The sequence below is a fragment of the Amaranthus tricolor genome, chromosome 17 (assembly GCF_026212465.1).
Source record: "Amaranthus tricolor cultivar Red isolate AtriRed21 chromosome 17, ASM2621246v1, whole genome shotgun sequence".
Lineage (NCBI taxonomy): Eukaryota > Viridiplantae > Streptophyta > Magnoliopsida > Caryophyllales > Amaranthaceae > Amaranthus > Amaranthus tricolor.
The window spans coordinates 16303363-16322796 of record NC_080063.1 but is presented as its reverse complement, the minus strand read 5'-3'; the positions used below and the strand labels follow the sequence as shown (position 1 = coordinate 16322796).

Here is a 19434-nt window from a genome sequence, read left to right as displayed (position 1 = left end):
AACAATTAACAAGGGTATTGATATTTACAATTTATACATAAAAATATTAACAAATTTTCTTTGTTATTAATTATTTTAACTTTTTATGAGAATCTAATCTAGAAATTTAAAAATAAATAATATTTTTATATAATTATTTTAACTTTTTAAAAAATAATAAATAATAAAATAATAAAATATAATTAAATTTTTATGTTTTTAAAGAAAAATAATATTCAATTACATAAATGAAATACAAATTCTCATTTTTATGTACAGCCATATTATTTTCCTAATAACAAATAGATACATTTTTCTCGTAAATTTTTTGGTTTTTAAAATAGGCAAAAATAAATACATTGCAACTTGTCCAAATAAAATTTTTTTCGTGAAAACAACAAATAAAATTGCCAAAATAGCAATAGGAAAATCATTTATAAACAGAATGAGTTTAATGTATTTAAAAATCTAAAGATTAAATTTTCATACTAAAATTATCAATGATTTATGTCACATAGGTGTAGTGGTTATTAATTATAGTATACGCAGTGACTATTTTGCATTATTTTTTTTACATTGATCTCATTGTTTTTCGCATTTATAAATTACTAGTATGAGAACCTCGCACAATGTAAGAAATTATTGTTATTAAATTTATTGAATACATGACATTTTTAAAGCAATAATTAATTTTTTAATTATTAATCAAATACATCATTATTTCATTCAATTAAAAATATATGAAATTTTAGTTTAGGTAAATAGAATTGCTATAATAAATTACATGGAAACTTTACCTAATTTAACTTCAATTTTAAAAAATCAAATTCAAATATTGTGAAGTAATCAATTATCATCCACTAATATAATTGTATTTGTCATCGTTTCTCTAAGAATAACATTTTTCATTTTACAAAATTTTTATTAGAATGTATAATTTCTTCATCTGAACAACTATTTCTATTTTTTTTTATCATCCACTTATTTTTTTATCGTAATCTCAAACTATTTCGCTAATCTCATTCAAAAAACAAATGATATATTCCGAAAGAAACAAACAGAGTACCAAAAGTTAATCCGCAAAATATTTTGTTTTTAAGCGAAAATTTATATTATATACTAGAAGTTAATCACCAAAATATTTTCTTTTTACGCCAAAAAACACAATATTCGTGAATCGTGACTAGTGACTACTATTAAACATGATAAGTATGCATGTGTGTAGTTCTCCACAATATAAGCCTTGATTTTGTGTACTGTATGTATAACTTTCTCTTTTACGACATTTAAGCCATATCTTCGTCTAAAAGTTTATAACAGACACGATCGTCGAACAAAATAATTTAGCACATGAAAAAACATACTTTATTTATTTCATTTTGCATCGTTTTATTTTACGATGTGAGAATTTTTTATCTAAATGATGCAAAATGAGTGATACAAAAAATTCTTATGTAAGATTTAATTTCAGGGTTTGTTTGGTTTATAAAAAAAAGTTTAGAGGATGACCAATAAATTCGTATAACGCTTAATAAAGTAAATTCTTTTCACATATCGCAAATATATCATCACCATTAAATTAAAGACTAATTATTAGTCGTGTTAAAAATTACTCACATAGCAGTTACGTATACTCTGCTATGCACTTGTTCGGTGTATAACGTAGTTGTGTAGGTAGCTGTTAGCCGTCTAAATAAGTCTATATGTGGGTAGCTATATATAGTTGTACAATTTTAGATGTTTAAATTCTTAAATGTCTAATAAAACTATTTGATAAAAGTAACGGTTATAGTAACTATTTGAGTATATTTTATGAGAAATTCTGAAACCGATACTTTTAATTTTTTGAGTATAACGTTCTGAATACGATTATTAGTAGTGTTTTAGCTTCAGTAAACCATTAAACGGTACTCAAACTACTACGCTAAATAGTACACACGCTAGCTATATATAGTCTCAACCCTCAACTAGTCCTTTCAACACCCACTTTAGCTTCTTCAAAATCATTCCAACAAAATAATGCCTTGCATTCCCCTTTTAGATCTTCACCAATATCACCAAGTAGATCGTGATTTATTCACTCGTTTAGTCATAAATTTGTCTAGAAGTCCATCACAATCAATACTAGTAATGGCATTTTGGTTTTGGTTAGAAGATAATCATCTTCCATCCATTATTACAAGGCTTTTAAGGGCTTCTAATTACATTGTTAACAAAGTCTTTGATGAAGCTGTTATTTGCCTTAATTCTCTTGCACCAAATCAACCTATGCCTACTATTACTAGCACAAACTTCACTACTACTATAATGGGAAATAATATTCCATTACAAAATATGCATAGAAATAAGTCTTTTACTATAAATAGAATTAAGTACTTTCTTAATGATGTTTGTGCTAGAATATTTACTGATATTTTGGACCAAATTGTAAGGAATCATGATGAAGTTAGACAATTTTATGAACCTATACATGTTCATGGCTTTCCTCATCCTATTTTTGGTAATGTTACCTTTCTAAAATTGCCATTGAATGAGCTCTTTCTTGTTGATGATTTGTGGGGATGGAGTATTCCCGGGTAATGGAAGAACGTGAATAAGCAAGCTGGGTTTAGAACTTCGTGAAGCAAATGAGTTTAATATGAAAAACATTTTTTTATTGATTTGATTTTTGTTGTTTCCTTTTCCCGACCTGACTATTTTTTTGAATAAGAAAACCTTTGTTTATGTGTAATTTAAATTTGATATGTATGAAAAAGAATGTGAACAAGCTTATATTGATTAGTGTTTGATTTTGTGGACTTTAATTGATATTATTGTATGTGTAATTTATAGAGGTGTTTATTTGATTTATCAGATTAATTTTAGGTTGGTTTAAAATCAAGTTTGGAATCTATTGGTATTTATATATTTTTATTTCATTTTAAAATCGGGTTACCAGCTTATTTTAGCTTCACTAAACCATTAAACGACAATCTTCTATTTGCAACAATGTTAAAGCTCAAATTGTGATTGATGATTCGAGGCATAAACTTTGCAATGTTAATGAAGAAAACTACTTTTCTTGTTGTTTTAAACTATGGTTTATTTGTAAATTGTGACTTAAAAGCAATGGTAATAAGATGGAAAAGAATAAATAAGAAAGATCCTAAGAAAAAACCAAGATGAAAAGTAAGAAGAAAGAGGAATGCAAAAAGGACAAAAAAAAAAAAAGAATAGCCCAAGGAAGACTAATCCGTTCCATTTTTGAACATCACATTTGCGTTTTGCATGTTTGCCAATACACTGATTTAATTTTTAATATCTTAAATTAAGCATAATTAAAATTATAAAAAATTAATATTAATACATTTATGTTGAAATGAATTAAATAAGATTCTATTTGACTATATTTTAATTTATAGATTAAGAATAAATTACGAATTATGAATGATTGATGAATAATACTAAAAAGCAAAAAGAACGTTCGAAAAGAAATGGAAAGTATAATATTATTCCACCATGGGAAAAGAATAAGAAAGAGCTTTATAAGAAAGTAATCCAATCCATATTATTCCACCATGGCCATTCCACCATGGCCATTATTGATGAATCAAGATGAAGATGAAGATGAAGATGAAGACGGAAATTAAAAGATTACATTATGGACTGCGGGCATATGTCAAAATTAAATGTGAAACAAATGTCCAATTAAATTGGTGGTCTTTACAAAGATTAAGGTTTTTCTAGGTAGTATTGATAATGTCATTTTTATAAGTAGGTTTAAATTAACTATTACTCCGTATTATTTATATTTTATCCTATTTCGAGTACAAGTTAAAACATCAGTAGAATTTGGTTTTGTTTGTGTCAATGTAATTTTAATTAATATTATTTTTTATAATTTTTAAAATAATATAGAACATCGATTTTATTTTTGTAAGGTAGAAATCTAATCCAATTTTAACTCAGTCTGCCCATCCTACACCCTCCTCTGCAATTAGGTCTAACAAATGTTAATTCAATTTGCTAATTTGACTTGAATCTAATTAGAAATACTGAGTTTAGATTGAAAATTTTGACCTATTAAATTAATTGACTCGACCCGACTTGATTAGTTTATTAAATGAGTTACATTAAGGTTAAAATTTTAAACCTAAAATAAACATGTATGACTCATCATTTAATAATACAAATCAATGTCAAGTCAAATTAATCAATATAACATGAACTTAATTCATTTACTATTTATTATGTATCCTATTTTTCATTTTTAGTATACAAAATAAACATCCCATAATAAAAAAAAATCAAAATTAAGGCCTAAAGACTAAGATATAATCAAGGTTAAAAATTCTGAATACAAAAAACTCTAAATGGATAAGTGGGTCGAAAATCACATGTACGACCATATGAGCATTGACTACGTATATAGTTGACTAATTGTGCTAACATGTAAGCTGATGTTTAGGTCACCGACAGATAAATGCCCATTGGATAAAAATTAACTTTAGATTATGTACTATAGAATATCATAAATTATTGTAAGAGACAGTCTCAGCGTGAGACAAACCTCTTGCATTTTATAAAAATCCTAATTAATATACAAATTTTGAGAATATGAATTCTTTACTTTAATTTTTAAGGTAATTTCATCGAAAGACGATCCATTATAAAAATAGGTGTACAAATTCTCAAATGAGACATTTTTACAAATATCTATGGGGCTAACCAAGTCACCAAATATACACCTTAAAGTAATCCCTTACAATGTTAAAATGAACAATTACACATTACAATGATTATTTTAAAATTATAAATAATTATTTTAAAATAATCAATTAGAGAAATAAGTTCATTATATGGCCGGTCTCATGGTAAGACGTTATACAAGACGCTTTAAAATAGCTAAGCTTAATATAATTACTAAAGTTCATAAACTAATAGCTATTCTTGTGAGAGACCGTCTCATCTTAAAATAACAAGCCCACATTCTGATTTCAGCTATTCTTGTGAGAGACTGTCTCTCAAAGAGACGACCTCAAAATAAGAAATCACATTTCTATTTTCTTTTTAATTTGTATTACTTGGGCTATTTAGCCCATATATCTAATGCATCTCTCGGAGAGACCGTCTTTCACAATAATTTGTGTTCTTATTTTCCTTTTTAATTTATATTAATTGAACTATTTAACCTATAAATATATGATACTTCTATTAGAAAGACGGTTTCTCACAACAATCTCTGATAAAGTATTTATTTTTCTAAGTTATACCCCTAATGGTCCGTTTGGTACGAGGTAATGGGAATGAAAAACTAGTGTAATTTTGGTTGAAAAATATCTTGGCTATCTTTATGGTCATGCTTGTCCAATTTAATCATTTCATTTTCTTTCATAAAATTCATTCCAATGCATTACCAATAGAAGAGGTGGTATTTGGTGGTAATGGAAATTTATAAATAAAAAAACTTTTTTGTGATTAAAGTTTCATTAATATGGGAATAATATGGAACTTTTGATGAAATTTTATAGTATAAATTATTCCTATTACCACCATTTAATACCACTAACCAAACGGGCCGTTGTAAGCTTTTGTTACATGACTCAAAACTAAAAAGTACTCCTAAATTTTAGTTTCTTATTTTAAACAGTCGTCATTTATATGTCACCTGCTAAACATCAAATTCTCCTCTTCCAGACTATACTGCTCTAGCAAACCAAAATCCTCTCTCTCTCTCTCTCTCTCTCTCTCTCTGTGTTTTTTTTCCATGATTCATTAATCCACCATTTTCAATTGTATTGATTACTCATAATTTTATAATTTGTATCCACCCTTCTCCCGATTTTCTACGCCGTTATAATTTCTTCAGTCCGTGAACGTTTTTCGTATTGATTTGTAGCAGTTTCCCTAAATTATCAGCGTACTCTACCGGTGGATTTCAATTTTTCCGGTACTCTCTGTTGATATTATTGGTGGATCACGGTGTTAGAATTATTTCAGGTATTTGATTCGTTGAATTGTTTCGATTAGAGTTGTAAATCGTGTATCTGATCGAGATCTTGTGATGTTGAAGTTTGAATTTTGGTCAACTTTAATTTGATCTTTTATTGGTTTTGTGTTAGTGTTTCATTTAGTTTTTTTTTTCTTTTCTTTTTTTTTTTGTGTGATGATTTCTGTTTAACTGATGAGTTCTGATTGCTGAACAATTAGGTTATATAGTTGAAATTGTCCAATTGAGGTCGAGTTTAGCATTATCGGTATGTAATTTGAGCAAGAGCCGTAACTGAATTGTCTTTCAGAGATGCTTGGACTGTTGTTTTGGGTGCTTAATTATTTTATTGAATGTTAGATGGTAAACTCGTATTTCCTTGAATAGTTGAATGGTTTCTTTGATGGCTAGAGAATTGGCCTAGAATGTATTTTTTGATTGCTTGGAAGTGGAAACCAAGGAGTAATGATTCATTTAGTTTGTAATGAAATATATTATGGACTTTACATGGTGTTTGGTTATTGAAATTAAAATTGTGTTGATGGAACTTTTTAGTCTTTAGTTATAATTTCCATAAAATGTGCTTATGTCTTTTAAAATAAAATGAAACTCCCGTCCTTTTGTATAAAAAGCGAAAAGCTTAAGCTTTTGATTGAGTTGTTCCTTGACATGGTATCAGAAGAAAGTGTGACAAAAGGTCACTGGTTCGAAGTTCAATTACTCCTCATTTAAAGTGGAATATTCAGTCATGAGGGGAACCCAAAGGGCTTTTGTGTGAAGGGGCATGTTAAAACATATCCCGAGCCTCAATCATGAGCCTAAGTTTTGGTTGATTTGGTTCCTTAATACCTTTCTCCTCACAATTTTGATCTACCAATTAATACTGCTTTTCCAAGTCATAATGAATGGGAGTGTATTTTGTGAAGAAAAAATTATTAGAGTAAGACAAGCATAACCATAATCCTTGTCAAATAGTTTTTTTTATCAACCCATTAATATCATAAACCAAATGGGCCGTTAAAGGAATGGGAGCCAATCTTGCCTAATTTGCTACATCTTCGGTGTAAGAATTGTTAATTAGCCCAAGAAGCGTCAAAATTATTCTTGCTTTAATCCACAACTTGAATCAGGGAACTGATGAATCATGAGTGTATGTCAACCGGAGAGAGTTTTTTTTTTTCATTTTTAGTAGGAGGAGGGGAGGAGATCAAGGTAGGATTATTTATTTTGTATACTTACATGGAATACTATCTAACATATGTACTTATTTTAAGTGCACTTTTTTGTTAGGTTGCGTTTGTAGGAGATTAGATTGTGCAAGGGGGGAAGAGAGGGAAAAGGATTGAATCAAATGGCAGCTGGAAATCCGGGTCGCCCAAATGTGCCAGGTGGGCCAGCTGCTAGTCCCTTTGCAGCAGCACCTCCCCCCGCAATGAGTCCCTTTTTATCATCTGGTCCTGTGGCTAGTAGACCGAATGGCCCTGGTGTTAGACCTCCTCCAGCATCCGCTCCTTCCGTCACAATGCCTTTCTCATCTTCTGGACCCATGGTAGGACCACCAGTTGGATTCAGGCCTTCACCACCTGTTGGTTTTACTGATCCATCTACAACTACTCCTTCTGGACCACCAACATCACTTGCTCCGCCTACATTAAATCATTTCCAGCAATTTTCAGCCCCACAATTCCCGGGGCCTCCAGCAAGTTCTCCTATTCGTACACCTGTTGGTGGGCCCCCTAATGTGGCTTTTTCCATGGCGCCTAATATGCCCCCATCATTCCAACGGCCTAGTATTTTATCTCCAAATCCACCCCTAACTTTCCGCCCCAATTCTCCGGCACCTCCTGTCCAATTGACATCTCCTCCCCAACCTTATGCTCAGGCTCCACCCGTTCAAGCTGCATCACAACCTCAACCCTATGCTCAAGCTCCTCCCGCTCAAATGCCATCGCAACCACAACCTTATGCTCAGGTTCCAGGAGTATCACCTCCCACTTACTATGGCCAGAAGCCTGCCTACCTCCAGTCTGCCACACAACCTGGTAGGGCTAACATAAATTCTCGAGATCAAATGCAACAACACCTATCTGCTCCTCCAACGAATGCTATGCAGGGTTTAGTAGAAGACTTTAACTCTTTGTCCTTGGGCTCCATTCCTGGATCAGTGGATCCTGGACTTGATCCTAAAGCATTGCCAAGGCCACTGGAGGGTGATGTAGAGCCAGCTAGCTTCCATGACATGTTTCCAATGAATTGTGGCCCAAAGTTCTTGCGCCTTACTACTAGTGGTATACCAAATTCACATTCTCTTGCATCAAGATGGCATTTACCACTTGGAGCTGTTGTTTGTCCACTTGCTGAAACTTCTGAAGGGGTTAGTATTACTTATGCTGATGGTTCTATAACAGCTGTGTACGTCAACTAATGACTCTAATTATTACTAGCGATATGTAGCTCAGTTAATGATTTGCTATCTGCTTGACATGGGATTGCCTAATTAATTTCAGGAGGAAGTGCCCATAGTGAATTTTAGTGCTGGAGGTATTATTCGCTGCAGAAGATGCCGCACATATGTAAATCCTTATGTCACATTTACAGATGGTGGAAGAAAGTGGCGTTGCAACATGTGTGCCTTGCTTAATGATGGTAAATCACTTGCAAGAATGCTTGATTTACATTTTTGTTATGGCTTTTTTCTTGCTTGGCTCCTGATTCTCCTTCTTAGACTAACTACTGACCTACCCTAAATTCTTCATTATAAGATCCTTCTAGTTTACAAATATTTTCAAATACAATTGATGCTGTTTATTCTTTTTATTAGTCTCTGTACTCCAGTCGTGTTTTTGCTGAATTACATATGACATGGTATGAATATGATATAATAGCTATGCACCAGAATATATTCTTTTATTCTGATGGTATATTTTGGGAGTTTTCATATCAGAGTATCTTACAAGCAGAGAAGATGATGTCATGCACCTAACTTTGTGCCTAAAGATTATGTTACAACATTTTGGGAAACGCATTGACTGTTCTTGCCTGTTTTTGTGCAGTCCCTGGTGATTATTATGCCCAATTAGATGCAACAGGCAGAAGAATTGACGCAGACCAACGACCTGAACTTATCAAAGGAAGCGTTGAATTTGTTGCACCTACTGAATATATGGTGCGGCCACCTATGCCGCCTCTCTACTTTTTCCTCATTGATGTGTCAGTATTGGCGGTGAGGAGTGGTATGCTTGAGGTAGGTCTATAGAGCCTTGAGGAATACCTTTTTTCTTGATTATGCATTTTTTGCACCTATCTTTTGGAAATAAGGCTTTAGCATTTTTGTTATTGTATGCAATTTACTTGCCTCTTCAGATAATGTTAGCTCCATTTTTGAGCTTTATTTCTCTGTACTTTTTTCTGTTTTATTACTTGTTATGTTGCTCATTCTGTCAATTTTTATTTTGTCTTCTCTTCAGTTCTGCTCTGTTACTCAGTTGTTAATTTTTGGTGGTTCAATGGAAATAAAGCGTTACATATGATAAAATGGTGAAGTTTAGTAGTTTTCTGGTAAATAATAATTTGGATATTGGTAGGTTTTTGTAAATGAAGTGGCTTTCTTTTGTTCATATTTTTAGTTAGTGAAGCATCAAAATGCGCCTGCTGACTTCCGAAAGAAGAGGGTTGGTGGGAGTCCAATTACTTAAACTTAGATTACTTTTTTTTTAATTGTAAAAGTAATCTGGATAAAGGCTTTGATATGATCAATTTGGAGTGGATTGCCATGTGGAACTTTTTAATAGTTATTGCAGGAGATTACAGGAGAGAGAAGAGACTAGAATATGCACAGCATGATAAACATTGATTTTAGAAGGAAAGGTGGAATTGGAGTAAAAAGGAAACCTACATGGGCCTTTTCATGAATCTTAGTAGCATGCATGACATATGTGTTCAGTGCTTTATTAGTATTCTCACCAATTCTTCATTTCTCCTATTAATGATAGTGTAGTTTTACTCAATATTTTCTATTGATTGCAATTGCTTGCAATTGTGTCTTTAGCTTCACGAGTTTATAACATGGAAGAAAATTGCGCTTGCAGGTTGTGGCTCAGACTATCAAGTCTTGCTTGGATGAGTTACCTGGGTCCCCTCGAACACAAATTGGTTTTATAACATTTGACAGCACCATACACTTCTACAACATGAAGGTAAGTAGGTACAAGCAAATGTGATTTAAGAAATTACTGACAATTTCTTTCTCTTTCTCTTTGATATTTATTGTTTCTGATTCTTGCCTTATCATTTCCAGTCAACTTTGACACAACCCCAAATGATGGTGATCTCAGATGTGGATGATGTATTTGTTCCTTTACCAGATGATCTTCTTGTGAACCTCTCTGAATCGAGAAATGTGGTGGATTCGTTTTTGGATAGTTTGCCAACCATGTTTCAAGACACTATGAATGTCGAATCTGCATTTGGTCCAGCTCTTAAAGCTGCACTCTTGGTCATGGTATGTGACGTTTCTCACGTTAACGAAACGTCAACCATATGTTTTTTTTTTCTCAGTTTGAAATGCAATGTTATTCTGAAGTGGCATGGAAATCATCTTGAAAGATCCTTATCGTTGAGAGTGTACAGTATTAGTGTATGTACATGACCAAGTGTTACTTATTGCAGAGTCAACTTGGTGGTAAACTATTGATTTTCCAAAATACTCTGCCATCTGTTGGAGTTGGTCGGTTGAGATTACGAGGTGATGACGCTAGATTGTATGGAACTGATAAAGAACATTCCCTGAGAGTAGCTGAAGACCCATTCTATAAGCAAATGGCAGCAGATTTTACCAAGTACCAGATAGGAATTAACGTGTATGCATTTAGTGACAAGTACACAGATATAGCTTCATTAGGTATGAGTTTTTCCTGCAGTGAAAACATAATTGTGTTGTTGAATTTTGTCATTTTCTTCTTAAACTTAAGCTCCATTGAGCACTTATCAGTTTATTAATGTTCTTCACAAAATGCACAAAATGCCTCTTCAATTTAGTATACAACATACAAAAGCCTACCTCTTTGTATTAACTTCCTGTCCTCTAGGGTCTTAAGCAGTGGCGAAACTTGGTTAAAGAATTGAGGGCAGCAAAAATTAGATCTCAAATTTGTGTTAGAAAATGAGGAGGGGAAAGGTTTGAACTCTTGACCCTTTAGTTATGAAGAGGATAACTTTGCCACTAAACCAACTGTTAATATACATTCCCACTCTATATTGACATGGTGTACATATCTCCTTCACGGAGGTTTTATGAATTTTTGACAAACTGCAATGACATTGTTAGTTTCTAGCTTAACATTTTATGTTGAGAAAATATGTGGCTATGATACCCGAAATTCTTCCTTATATATTTTAAGTGGTGTGGTCTTCTTATGAACTATTTTCCTTTTTATTCATACCCTATTGGGGACAGAGTACTCCTTTCTGCTCCTCCCTGCATCACATAGGCCTATAGTGCAAATATGCAGTAATGGTCATGGACTCATGGTTGCAGTAACGGACACAGTGAGGGTTGATGTAGTTGCTGTACGGAAAATATCGGCCTAAACCATGAAATATCACTAGGAACGGCCTAAAACGCGGTTTTTTAGACCTTTACGATGGTAATACCGGTTCACAATACGGCCAATACGATACTATGCGGTCTTGTTTTTGCACTATGCATAGGCTCCCCTCCCTTTCTGATATTTCCATATAACCCCCAGCCCACAACTGCACCCTTATTGTTGCACATTATACAATAGCTTTTGGATATTATAATCATCTGATACCATTGAATGACAAGAATGTTTTCGTTTGAATGAATCCAGCATCATATATATGTATTTTAAAGTTAATTCTCCATCTTCATGCAGGTACTTTGTCTAAGTACACAGGTGGCCAAGTTTACTACTATCCCAGTTTCAAGTCAAACATGCAAGGCGACAAGTTGAGACATGAATTGTCTAGAGATCTCACCAGAGAGACTGCTTGGGAGGCTGTTATGCGCATAAGATGTGGGAAAGGTTGGTTATATTTTACTTGTGTACATGTCTTTTATTTATCATATTTCTTATACTTCATTTCTTATAATTATTTGATGTGCTGATCTTTAAATGAATTCTTTATATGCAGGTGTGAGATTCAATTCTTATCATGGAAACTTTATGTTGAGGTCCACTGATTTGATAGCACTTCCAGCTGTGGACTGTGATAAAGCTTTTGCCATGCAATTATCCCTGGAAGATACATTACTGACAACTCAGACTGTGTACTTTCAAGTTGCATTGTTGTATCCTTTAATTCTGGATTCATGCTGTTTTATTGTCAAATTTTCTCAAAAGGTGTGGGTTTGCAGACGGGGAGCACATGTTGGAAAGTTTTTTCTTTTTAATCTTCTGAGTAGCTGTTTATAGTGTCTTTTCTTGCCAGTTGCTGGAAGCCTGGAACTCTGACCTCTTTACTCGAGGGCTTCTGTTAGTGTCTTGTTGGCTATGTGAATATGTTCCTGGGGTTGGTTTGGGATTCAGGGATATAATTTCTAATTTCCTTGACAATTTCTAGATACACTGCATCATGTGGAGAAAGACGTATTAGAGTACACACAGCTGCTGCGCCAGTGGTTGCTGATTTGGGAGAGATGTATCGGAGAGCTGATACTAGTGCCATAGTTTCACTGCTTGCCCGGCTAGGTAATATATTATATATTTTTTCCAGCCTTTTGTTTCCAAATAAGCATTGATATAGTATTGATTATAGAGGCATGACTTACTGAACATAAATTTCTCACAGCTATTGAGAAAACTTTATCCAGTAAGCTGGAAGATGCTCGGTCTTATCTGCAATTGAGGATCATAAAGTCTCTTAAAGAATATCGTAATCTGTATGCGGTGCAACATCGGTTGGCTGGACGGATAATATATCCTGAATCTTTGAAGTATTTGCCTTTGTATGGATTAGCACTTTGTAAATCTACACCCCTTCGTGGAGGGCATCAAGATGCTCAACTAGATGAGCGCTGTGCAGTTGGATCAACAATAATGGCTTTGCCGGTAAAAAGTCTATTAAAGTTTTTGTATCCCAGCTTGATTCGTGTGGATGAATTTCTAGTAAAGGTACTTTCAAAAAAATGGAAAATAGGATTTTGCTTGATGCTGTTGATTTGATTAATGTTTGATTCTATGCTTCCATGTCTTCTCTATAGGCATCTTCTCTGGAAGATCTCGAAGATGCTGAGAAGCGCCTACCCCTGACGGCAGAAAGCTTAGACCCCAGAGGCCTTTATATTTATGATGATGGTTTATGCTTTGTCCTTTGGATTGGCAGAATGCTTTCTGCCGAGATCGCTAGGAATTTGAATTTTGATTTTGCTTCCGATCTTTCACAGGTATTTTCTTCTCATGTTCATTGCTTATTTATGAGAAGGTTCATATGACTTTTTTACAATGGTGAGGTTGCATACATTCCTCCCCCAAACCTTGTCTGGTAAAAGCCTCTTAATGGAATTGGGTTAATGGAATTTTATATGTATCTATATACCTATAGGTGTATGCCTATATTTATCACTAAAAAAATGAAATTTGAGAACTATTTTGGATCTTAATGCTGCAATGTAATTTTTCTCTCCCTTTATTGCTCTGTTTTTAGGGGTTGTGGGTGGACGAGTGGTCCCCACTAGGTCCACCATTTATTTTAAGATTTTGAGGTACTGACATTTTGTCCACTCTTATAAAGGAATTGATAATTGAGATAACCATGGTAATAGTGTGTTGCTTGGTTATGAGTTTCATTGATTTATTAAGCCATTGTACAGTTCTTGGTGTTTCGCTCACCCCTTCGGCTCTTTTTTGTGTCTAATATGAGAAAGGATGATCTTTTTGTGGGTGGTTGAATCTTGGAGGTAGTTTATTGTTTTCTTATGTCTCCATCTTGATTCTTGACCCAATTGCAAACTAAGTTGTATTCATAAGTTTAGTAAATTCTTTTCAGAAGTAAAAATTCTTTCATTGTATTTAGTGTTAACACATTGTCACTGTTAGTGGTATTTTCTTTGTCATTTGCAACTACAAAGTGCTTTTGGAGTATTGTAATTAGGTCTGTTGCCAAATTGGCCTTGTATTTCTAGTTTCCGTCTCAAGTGCTTTTTTTGAACCTTCTTAATCTGCTGATTATTTGGGATTCAAGTGAGTACCTATTTATATGAGATGATTTTTCCGACAAATATATTTCGTTCACTGGCTTGCTTTTCTGTAGTTGGTTGAGCTAGTTTGTTCACTAGATCTGTCTCTTATATGCACCAACGATTACGATGTAATCTGACATAGCTTGTAGTTTTAGGATTGTGTCTTATGATCTTATATTTTTGGTTAATATTGCATTAGCCTTAATGCCAGTCATTTAATGTACTGTCCACGGTGTAGGTGGAATTGCTTTTTTTTTTTTTTAAATTAAGTATTGCTCTACCTGTGAATTTTTCGCACTTGGGGATGTGGAGATTCATGATTGCATCTACTCTTTGAATTTGTTACTTAAAATCAAACATTCTTTATTTTGTGCTCCTTTTACTAACAGAAAGCTGATTGCTTTTCATGATTTGTCTATTAAATTATCAGGTCAACTTCTGTGAGAGTAATAATGAAATGTCAAGGAGGCTAATGGGGCTACTTAAGAAGCTGAGAGAGAGTGATCTAGCTTACTATCAACTTTGTCACATTGTAAGGCAAGGTGAACAGCCTAGGGAAGGTTTCTATCTTTTGGCAAACCTTATTGAGGATCAGACTGGTGGTGTAAGCGGCTATGTTGACTGGCTTACACAAATCCACCGACAGGTCCAGCAAAATGCATAATGAGCAGATATTGAAGGTGTGTTGATACTTTCACCTTTGTTTTTTTCTCATGAAGAAATTTACTTGGATATTATTTTTATAACATAGCTCTGCTGTTGTCAACATCGTCCTGATAATAATATATAGATTTTTTGTGATTCTGTGAAAATGTTAAAGTTCTCTGTTGAAGTCTTAATGTCGGACGATTACAGAAGTGGTGTTGGCTATACATATGAGTTTGAAGCAACTTGAAAGGAAAACCTTGTCGAATACTCTTTTCACATAAGCAAATTCTTTACTGATTCTTTATCCCTTTTGTCTTTAGATATATTTCTCCTGTACTTGCTGTTGGGGGACCATACTAGATATTTTGGTAGGTTTCTTCTTACTTAAAAGCTTGAAGTCTGTAACAGTAGTTTTGTGAAAGTTCTGGTGGTACTTTGTATAGGAGTCTTGTGTACAGAATCTGGCTCATCCTAGAACTGAAGAAGCTGGCATCGTAGATAATATCATTTTTATGTGCACAATACACTGTAATATCCCATTGTGCAAAAACACAATTTCGTTAGCGATTGTGATAACGGTCAAATATTGGCCAAGTTTGTGAGATATCCCTTAAAAACCAGCCTTTTGACGCCTTTATGACGTGGTATCGTCTGTTCATTAGATTTGAAAATCTTTACTACTCAGTGTGGTGTAGCTTCGTTTTTGCACTACGGTTTATTTTCCTAACTATCCTCATATATAGCTTAACTTGTGTGTCTGCTCTTGAACCTTTCAACTTCCCCCACTCCCGTCTGGAGCCTTTTTTTTTTCGGATTTCTGAGTCCAACTTCTTTTTATGCAGGGATGTATGAACTTACTATAAGATAGCTTCAACCCGCAAGAGCCATATTTTCTGTGTATAGCACATCACGGTTAACAAGTCGGCTCGATGACATGGTCCACTCCAGACTACTACATGGTACCTCTCAAGAACACTTATGAAGTTATGATCAAATAAATGGGATCATGAGTCGAAGGTATAATTTCCAGCTAGGATTTTGTGAGCAAATCATTTTCTTTTTGAAATATTATTTTTGATGAAAAATATTTAGGACAGGTGTAATTTAGTAAGATCATATTTTGTTTTTATCACCAGATTTTGTTAGCAATTTTATTTATTTATTTTTTTTGAATTTAAGCAGGAATCAGGATTCTTTTATATATTGTGTGATCATATTTCCTCTTTTATTGGCTTCCGTAACTAAGCCAACCCCCCCCCCCGCCTTGTTTTAGAGGGTTTTAACTTTTGTACGTTGTGAAATACACTAAGAAATGGATTGATATTATCTCCTTTCTTCAAGATCTTTTATTGGAATACTCTTGTCTTTAAATATTTATCTTTTTTTTAAATCTCTTTCCTGAATCTTTCTTCAAATATAAAATGAAGTTATAATTTTTAATAGAATAAATTGCAAATTACAGCTTTAAACACTTTGACAAATTATATTTTCAATGTTTAATTTTTTGAATTACAGCTACCAAAGTAACAAAGTCTATAGCATTCAGGCCAAAATTCGACTATTTTCGTGGTCGAAATTGCAGGTTAAGTGGTTGAAATTCTGTGATTTAGTCTAAGCTAGACTTTTTATTTTGGTGTTTTAAATTCACAAAAAATAAACAAAAAGACTGCAATTCGCAAAAGCCAAAAACTTTAGGATTATAATTTGCAAATTATTTTTTTTATTGATAATTATTCAAATGTTATTTTACTTTTTAAGAGTGAAACAGGTAGGTTAATATTCAGAAATTCTTAATCAATCACCATGATTTATAAATCACCACAAAAGGATAAATAAATACTAATAAAATAAATAAAACAAAAAAGATAAATTAAAATCCTAAAACACTACGCTATCACATTCTTCCACTTAAGAGTAATTTACTAATATTACAAATCACCGTTATTTACTTAAGCTAGATCAAACCAAATAAACAACATCAGTGATTCAAGTCGGATCACTATCATACCATATCTTATCACAAAGTACAAGAGGAAGCCACTTAGCTAAATGATGAGCTAATGTCACGAGTATGAAGGAATATTTTCTTGGTAGTGTTTATATGATGAACCAACTTAGGCTACGTGAAGCTTGGTTTTATTAAATGTTAAAGTTATGCTCATATTCGAATCGAAAATACGTATATGTGTTTAGAAGAAAAAGCTTGCAAAGAAGTTGAGATTGACTAAGCCTAAACATGATTTGAACTTCACACTTAGTCAAAACTCAACACAAATAAAACTAACTTGATCGAAATGAGTTTGAATCATAAAAACGAGCTAAGTTGAGTTTACTCCATATTCGGTTTGACTATTTTGATCTTATTAGCACTCCTAATTCACAAGGGTTTTCTCTTTCATCTTTGTATTAGATTTTAGAAGTTCGACTCACCTCATACACAAAGATTTAATATCTCCACGGTACCATTCCACCTATAAGAATACTCTATTCTACCCCTTATTTTGGAAAGGGGATAGAGGACAGCAGCGCTTACTGAAACTTTTTGTACTCAAAACCCATATGTGAATCAAATAGTTCTACCAAGTTTCTCTAGCAAAAAAACAAACTAATTTAAACTAGAAGATGTTAACACATTAAATATGCCCAAATTACTACAACATAATTTTGTTCTTACCACCACAAAAAATGAAGTTTGTACACATGCAATTAAATACAAAATTGCACAAGTAGCCAATGTATAAAAAAGTAGTGATACAAAATGTGACAACTATCAAGATCGTTTTATCAGTTATTAACTTCTTTCATTCTGATATGTTTCCTTTCTCTGTATGTATTATTGTCCCTAATTCTTCAAAGGGATTTACTTTCAAATCCAATTACTATTATAAACAAAATGTTACTCCTTCTATATAAATATGGTTTATGTAGAACTTTATTATGAAGCTTGATATTATTAGCACTTTATCTATTATTAATTAATTCATATCAAGCTATATTTTATAAGCGTTTACTTTAAAAGTATAAATAATAACTTTAAAACTACGAAAGTGATTATTTTAAGGTTATAATTAGTCATTTTAAGATTGTATTTAATCATTTAAAAACTATTTAAATGACTTTATTAGAACTAAAAGTGTACATCGAGCCAATACAATAAATATGTTCTAAGCGCAAGAACGTCTCATTTGAATATCTGAGATTTTTAAAACCTTTCTAAGCCCTTCTATAGGACCAGTATGCCACATGGCACTAATAAATCATTTAACACAAATTTACAAACACATCCACCTCATTGTATTTCAACCCTTTTCCCTAATTCCCAAATACCCTCCCTTTATAAGGACACCCCCAAAATCCCTCTTCTCACACTTACCAGACAAAACCCTAAAAATAATAAACCTAATTTCCTCCCATATAAACAATGGCCAACACCACCAAGCTCATTTCCATCATTTTCATCCTCTCTCTCCTCACACTTTCACCGGCGTGCAACGCATGCACCACGCCGGCTCCGGTGACTCCAGCTCCAACTATAGACAAGTGCCCTATTGACACCCTTAAATTAGGGGTATGTGCTGATATTTTAGGGCTAGTCCATGCAGTTATAGGAAACCCTCCCTCTGGGCCTAAATGTTGTGCCCTAATTAAAGGACTTGCTGATTTAGAAGCTGCAATTTGTCTATGCACTGCTCTTAAGGCTAACATTCTTGGCATTAACTTAAATGTCCCAATTACTCTTAGTGTTCTTCTTAGTGCTTGCCAAAAGGATCTTCCTGATGGATTCAAATGTTGATTAATTAATAAGCTATGATTTAATCATTTTATTTGCATTTATTTATATCATATTATATGCCTAGCTATTAATTAGGAATTATAATAAATTATATATCAAAGTTCATACATTGATATATTTATTTATATAGCTAGGTCATTTATTTAAGACAGAAAATTTTATAATTAATTTGCATGTATTTGAATGTAATATTTGTTTTTATTAGTTGTTTTTGTTAACCATTTAGTTTGTAATTGTACTGGTTTATAATTATTGTTTTTGTTTTATTGTTATATTTATTAATCTTATTATTATTATATGTGCATGTGAATTCTACTAGTAAACTTTCTTTTCTTGGCCCAGATTTTTATCAGTGAGCTGATTTTCTCTGAATGAAAATCATATTTTAAATATTAAGCTGATAGTTGAATTTTATAATATTTTTATATATTCTACCAGTAATTAATGGGTAACAAGTAGACCTGGGAAAACGGTCGGTCGGTCGGGTTTTGGGTCGGATCAATTTCGGTCGGGTCATTTTCGGATCGGGTCAGTTTCGGATCAGGTCAGTTTCAAGTCGGATCACTCTAGGTTTCGGGTAGGTTCGGATTGACCCAACGGGTTACCATAAAACATTAGAATATCTAATCGACTAATTCAACATAAAAAAAAATCATTAAAATGTCTAAAAAAAATCATTAGAGAAATTACATGTACGATTTTCAAAAAATAGTTGGTATGTCAGGTTCATTTAAGTGCAAGAAAAATAGGGGAATTAATAAGGCTGCCAAAAGCTGACCCGACCTGCTAACCTGATCTGAAACTGACCCGAAATTAGCGGGTTTGGGTTTAGATTTTTGACCC

The 19434-nt window shown here is 33.0% G+C and overlaps 3 protein-coding genes across 3 annotated transcripts; all 3 read left to right on the top strand.

Moving 5' to 3' along the window:
- Window positions 1-1998: 1998 nt before the first annotated feature.
- On the top strand, window positions 1999-6358 carry LOC130803800 (uncharacterized). Its single transcript, XM_057668003.1, has 4 exons — window positions 1999-2555; window positions 5858-5958; window positions 6169-6215; window positions 6335-6358. The coding sequence occupies exons 1-4, from the start codon at window positions 1999-2001 to the stop codon at window positions 6356-6358; spliced, it is 729 nt and encodes a 242-aa protein (XP_057523986.1).
- Window positions 5611-16183, top strand: LOC130803935 (protein transport protein SEC24 A-like). Its single transcript, XM_057668169.1, has 14 exons — window positions 5611-5958; window positions 7238-8321; window positions 8455-8593; window positions 9001-9191; window positions 10036-10143; window positions 10245-10448; window positions 10616-10847; window positions 11845-11994; window positions 12104-12260; window positions 12533-12660; window positions 12761-13083; window positions 13173-13355; window positions 14581-14830; window positions 15641-16183. The coding sequence occupies exons 2-13, from the start codon at window positions 7299-7301 to the stop codon at window positions 14812-14814; spliced, it is 3072 nt and encodes a 1023-aa protein (XP_057524152.1). The 5' UTR covers window positions 5611-5958; window positions 7238-7298; the 3' UTR covers window positions 14815-14830; window positions 15641-16183.
- Window positions 16184-18152: 1969 nt separating this feature from the next.
- On the top strand, window positions 18153-18802 carry LOC130804142 (14 kDa proline-rich protein DC2.15-like). Its single transcript, XM_057668478.1, has one exon. It carries the CDS (start codon window positions 18220-18222, stop codon window positions 18589-18591), a length of 372 nt encoding a protein of 123 aa, XP_057524461.1. The 5' UTR covers window positions 18153-18219; the 3' UTR covers window positions 18592-18802.
- The last annotated feature ends 632 nt before the right edge of the window (window positions 18803-19434 follow it).

Bases quoted from the DNA above. Each gene is read 5' to 3' on its own strand.
- LOC130803800 (XM_057668003.1), top strand. From the start codon at position 1,999: ATGCCTTGCATTCCCCTTTTAGATCTTCACCAATATCACCAAGTAGAT. The intron at 2,556-5,857 runs GTAATGGAAGAA...ATTGATTTGTAG, and splicing joins TGGGGATGGAGTATTCCCGG to CAGTTTCCCTAAATTATCAG. The intron at 6,216-6,334 runs GTATGTAATTTG...TTCCTTGAATAG, and splicing joins GGTCGAGTTTAGCATTATCG to TTGAATGGTTTCTTTGATGG.
- LOC130803935 (XM_057668169.1), top strand. From the start codon at position 7,299: ATGGCAGCTGGAAATCCGGGTCGCCCAAATGTGCCAGGTGGGCCAGCT. The intron at 10,848-11,844 runs GTATGAGTTTTT...ATCTTCATGCAG, and splicing joins CACAGATATAGCTTCATTAG to GTACTTTGTCTAAGTACACA. The intron at 13,084-13,172 runs GTACTTTCAAAA...TCTTCTCTATAG, and splicing joins TGGATGAATTTCTAGTAAAG to GCATCTTCTCTGGAAGATCT.
- LOC130804142 (XM_057668478.1), top strand. From the start codon at position 18,220: ATGGCCAACACCACCAAGCTCATTTCCATCATTTTCATCCTCTCTCTC.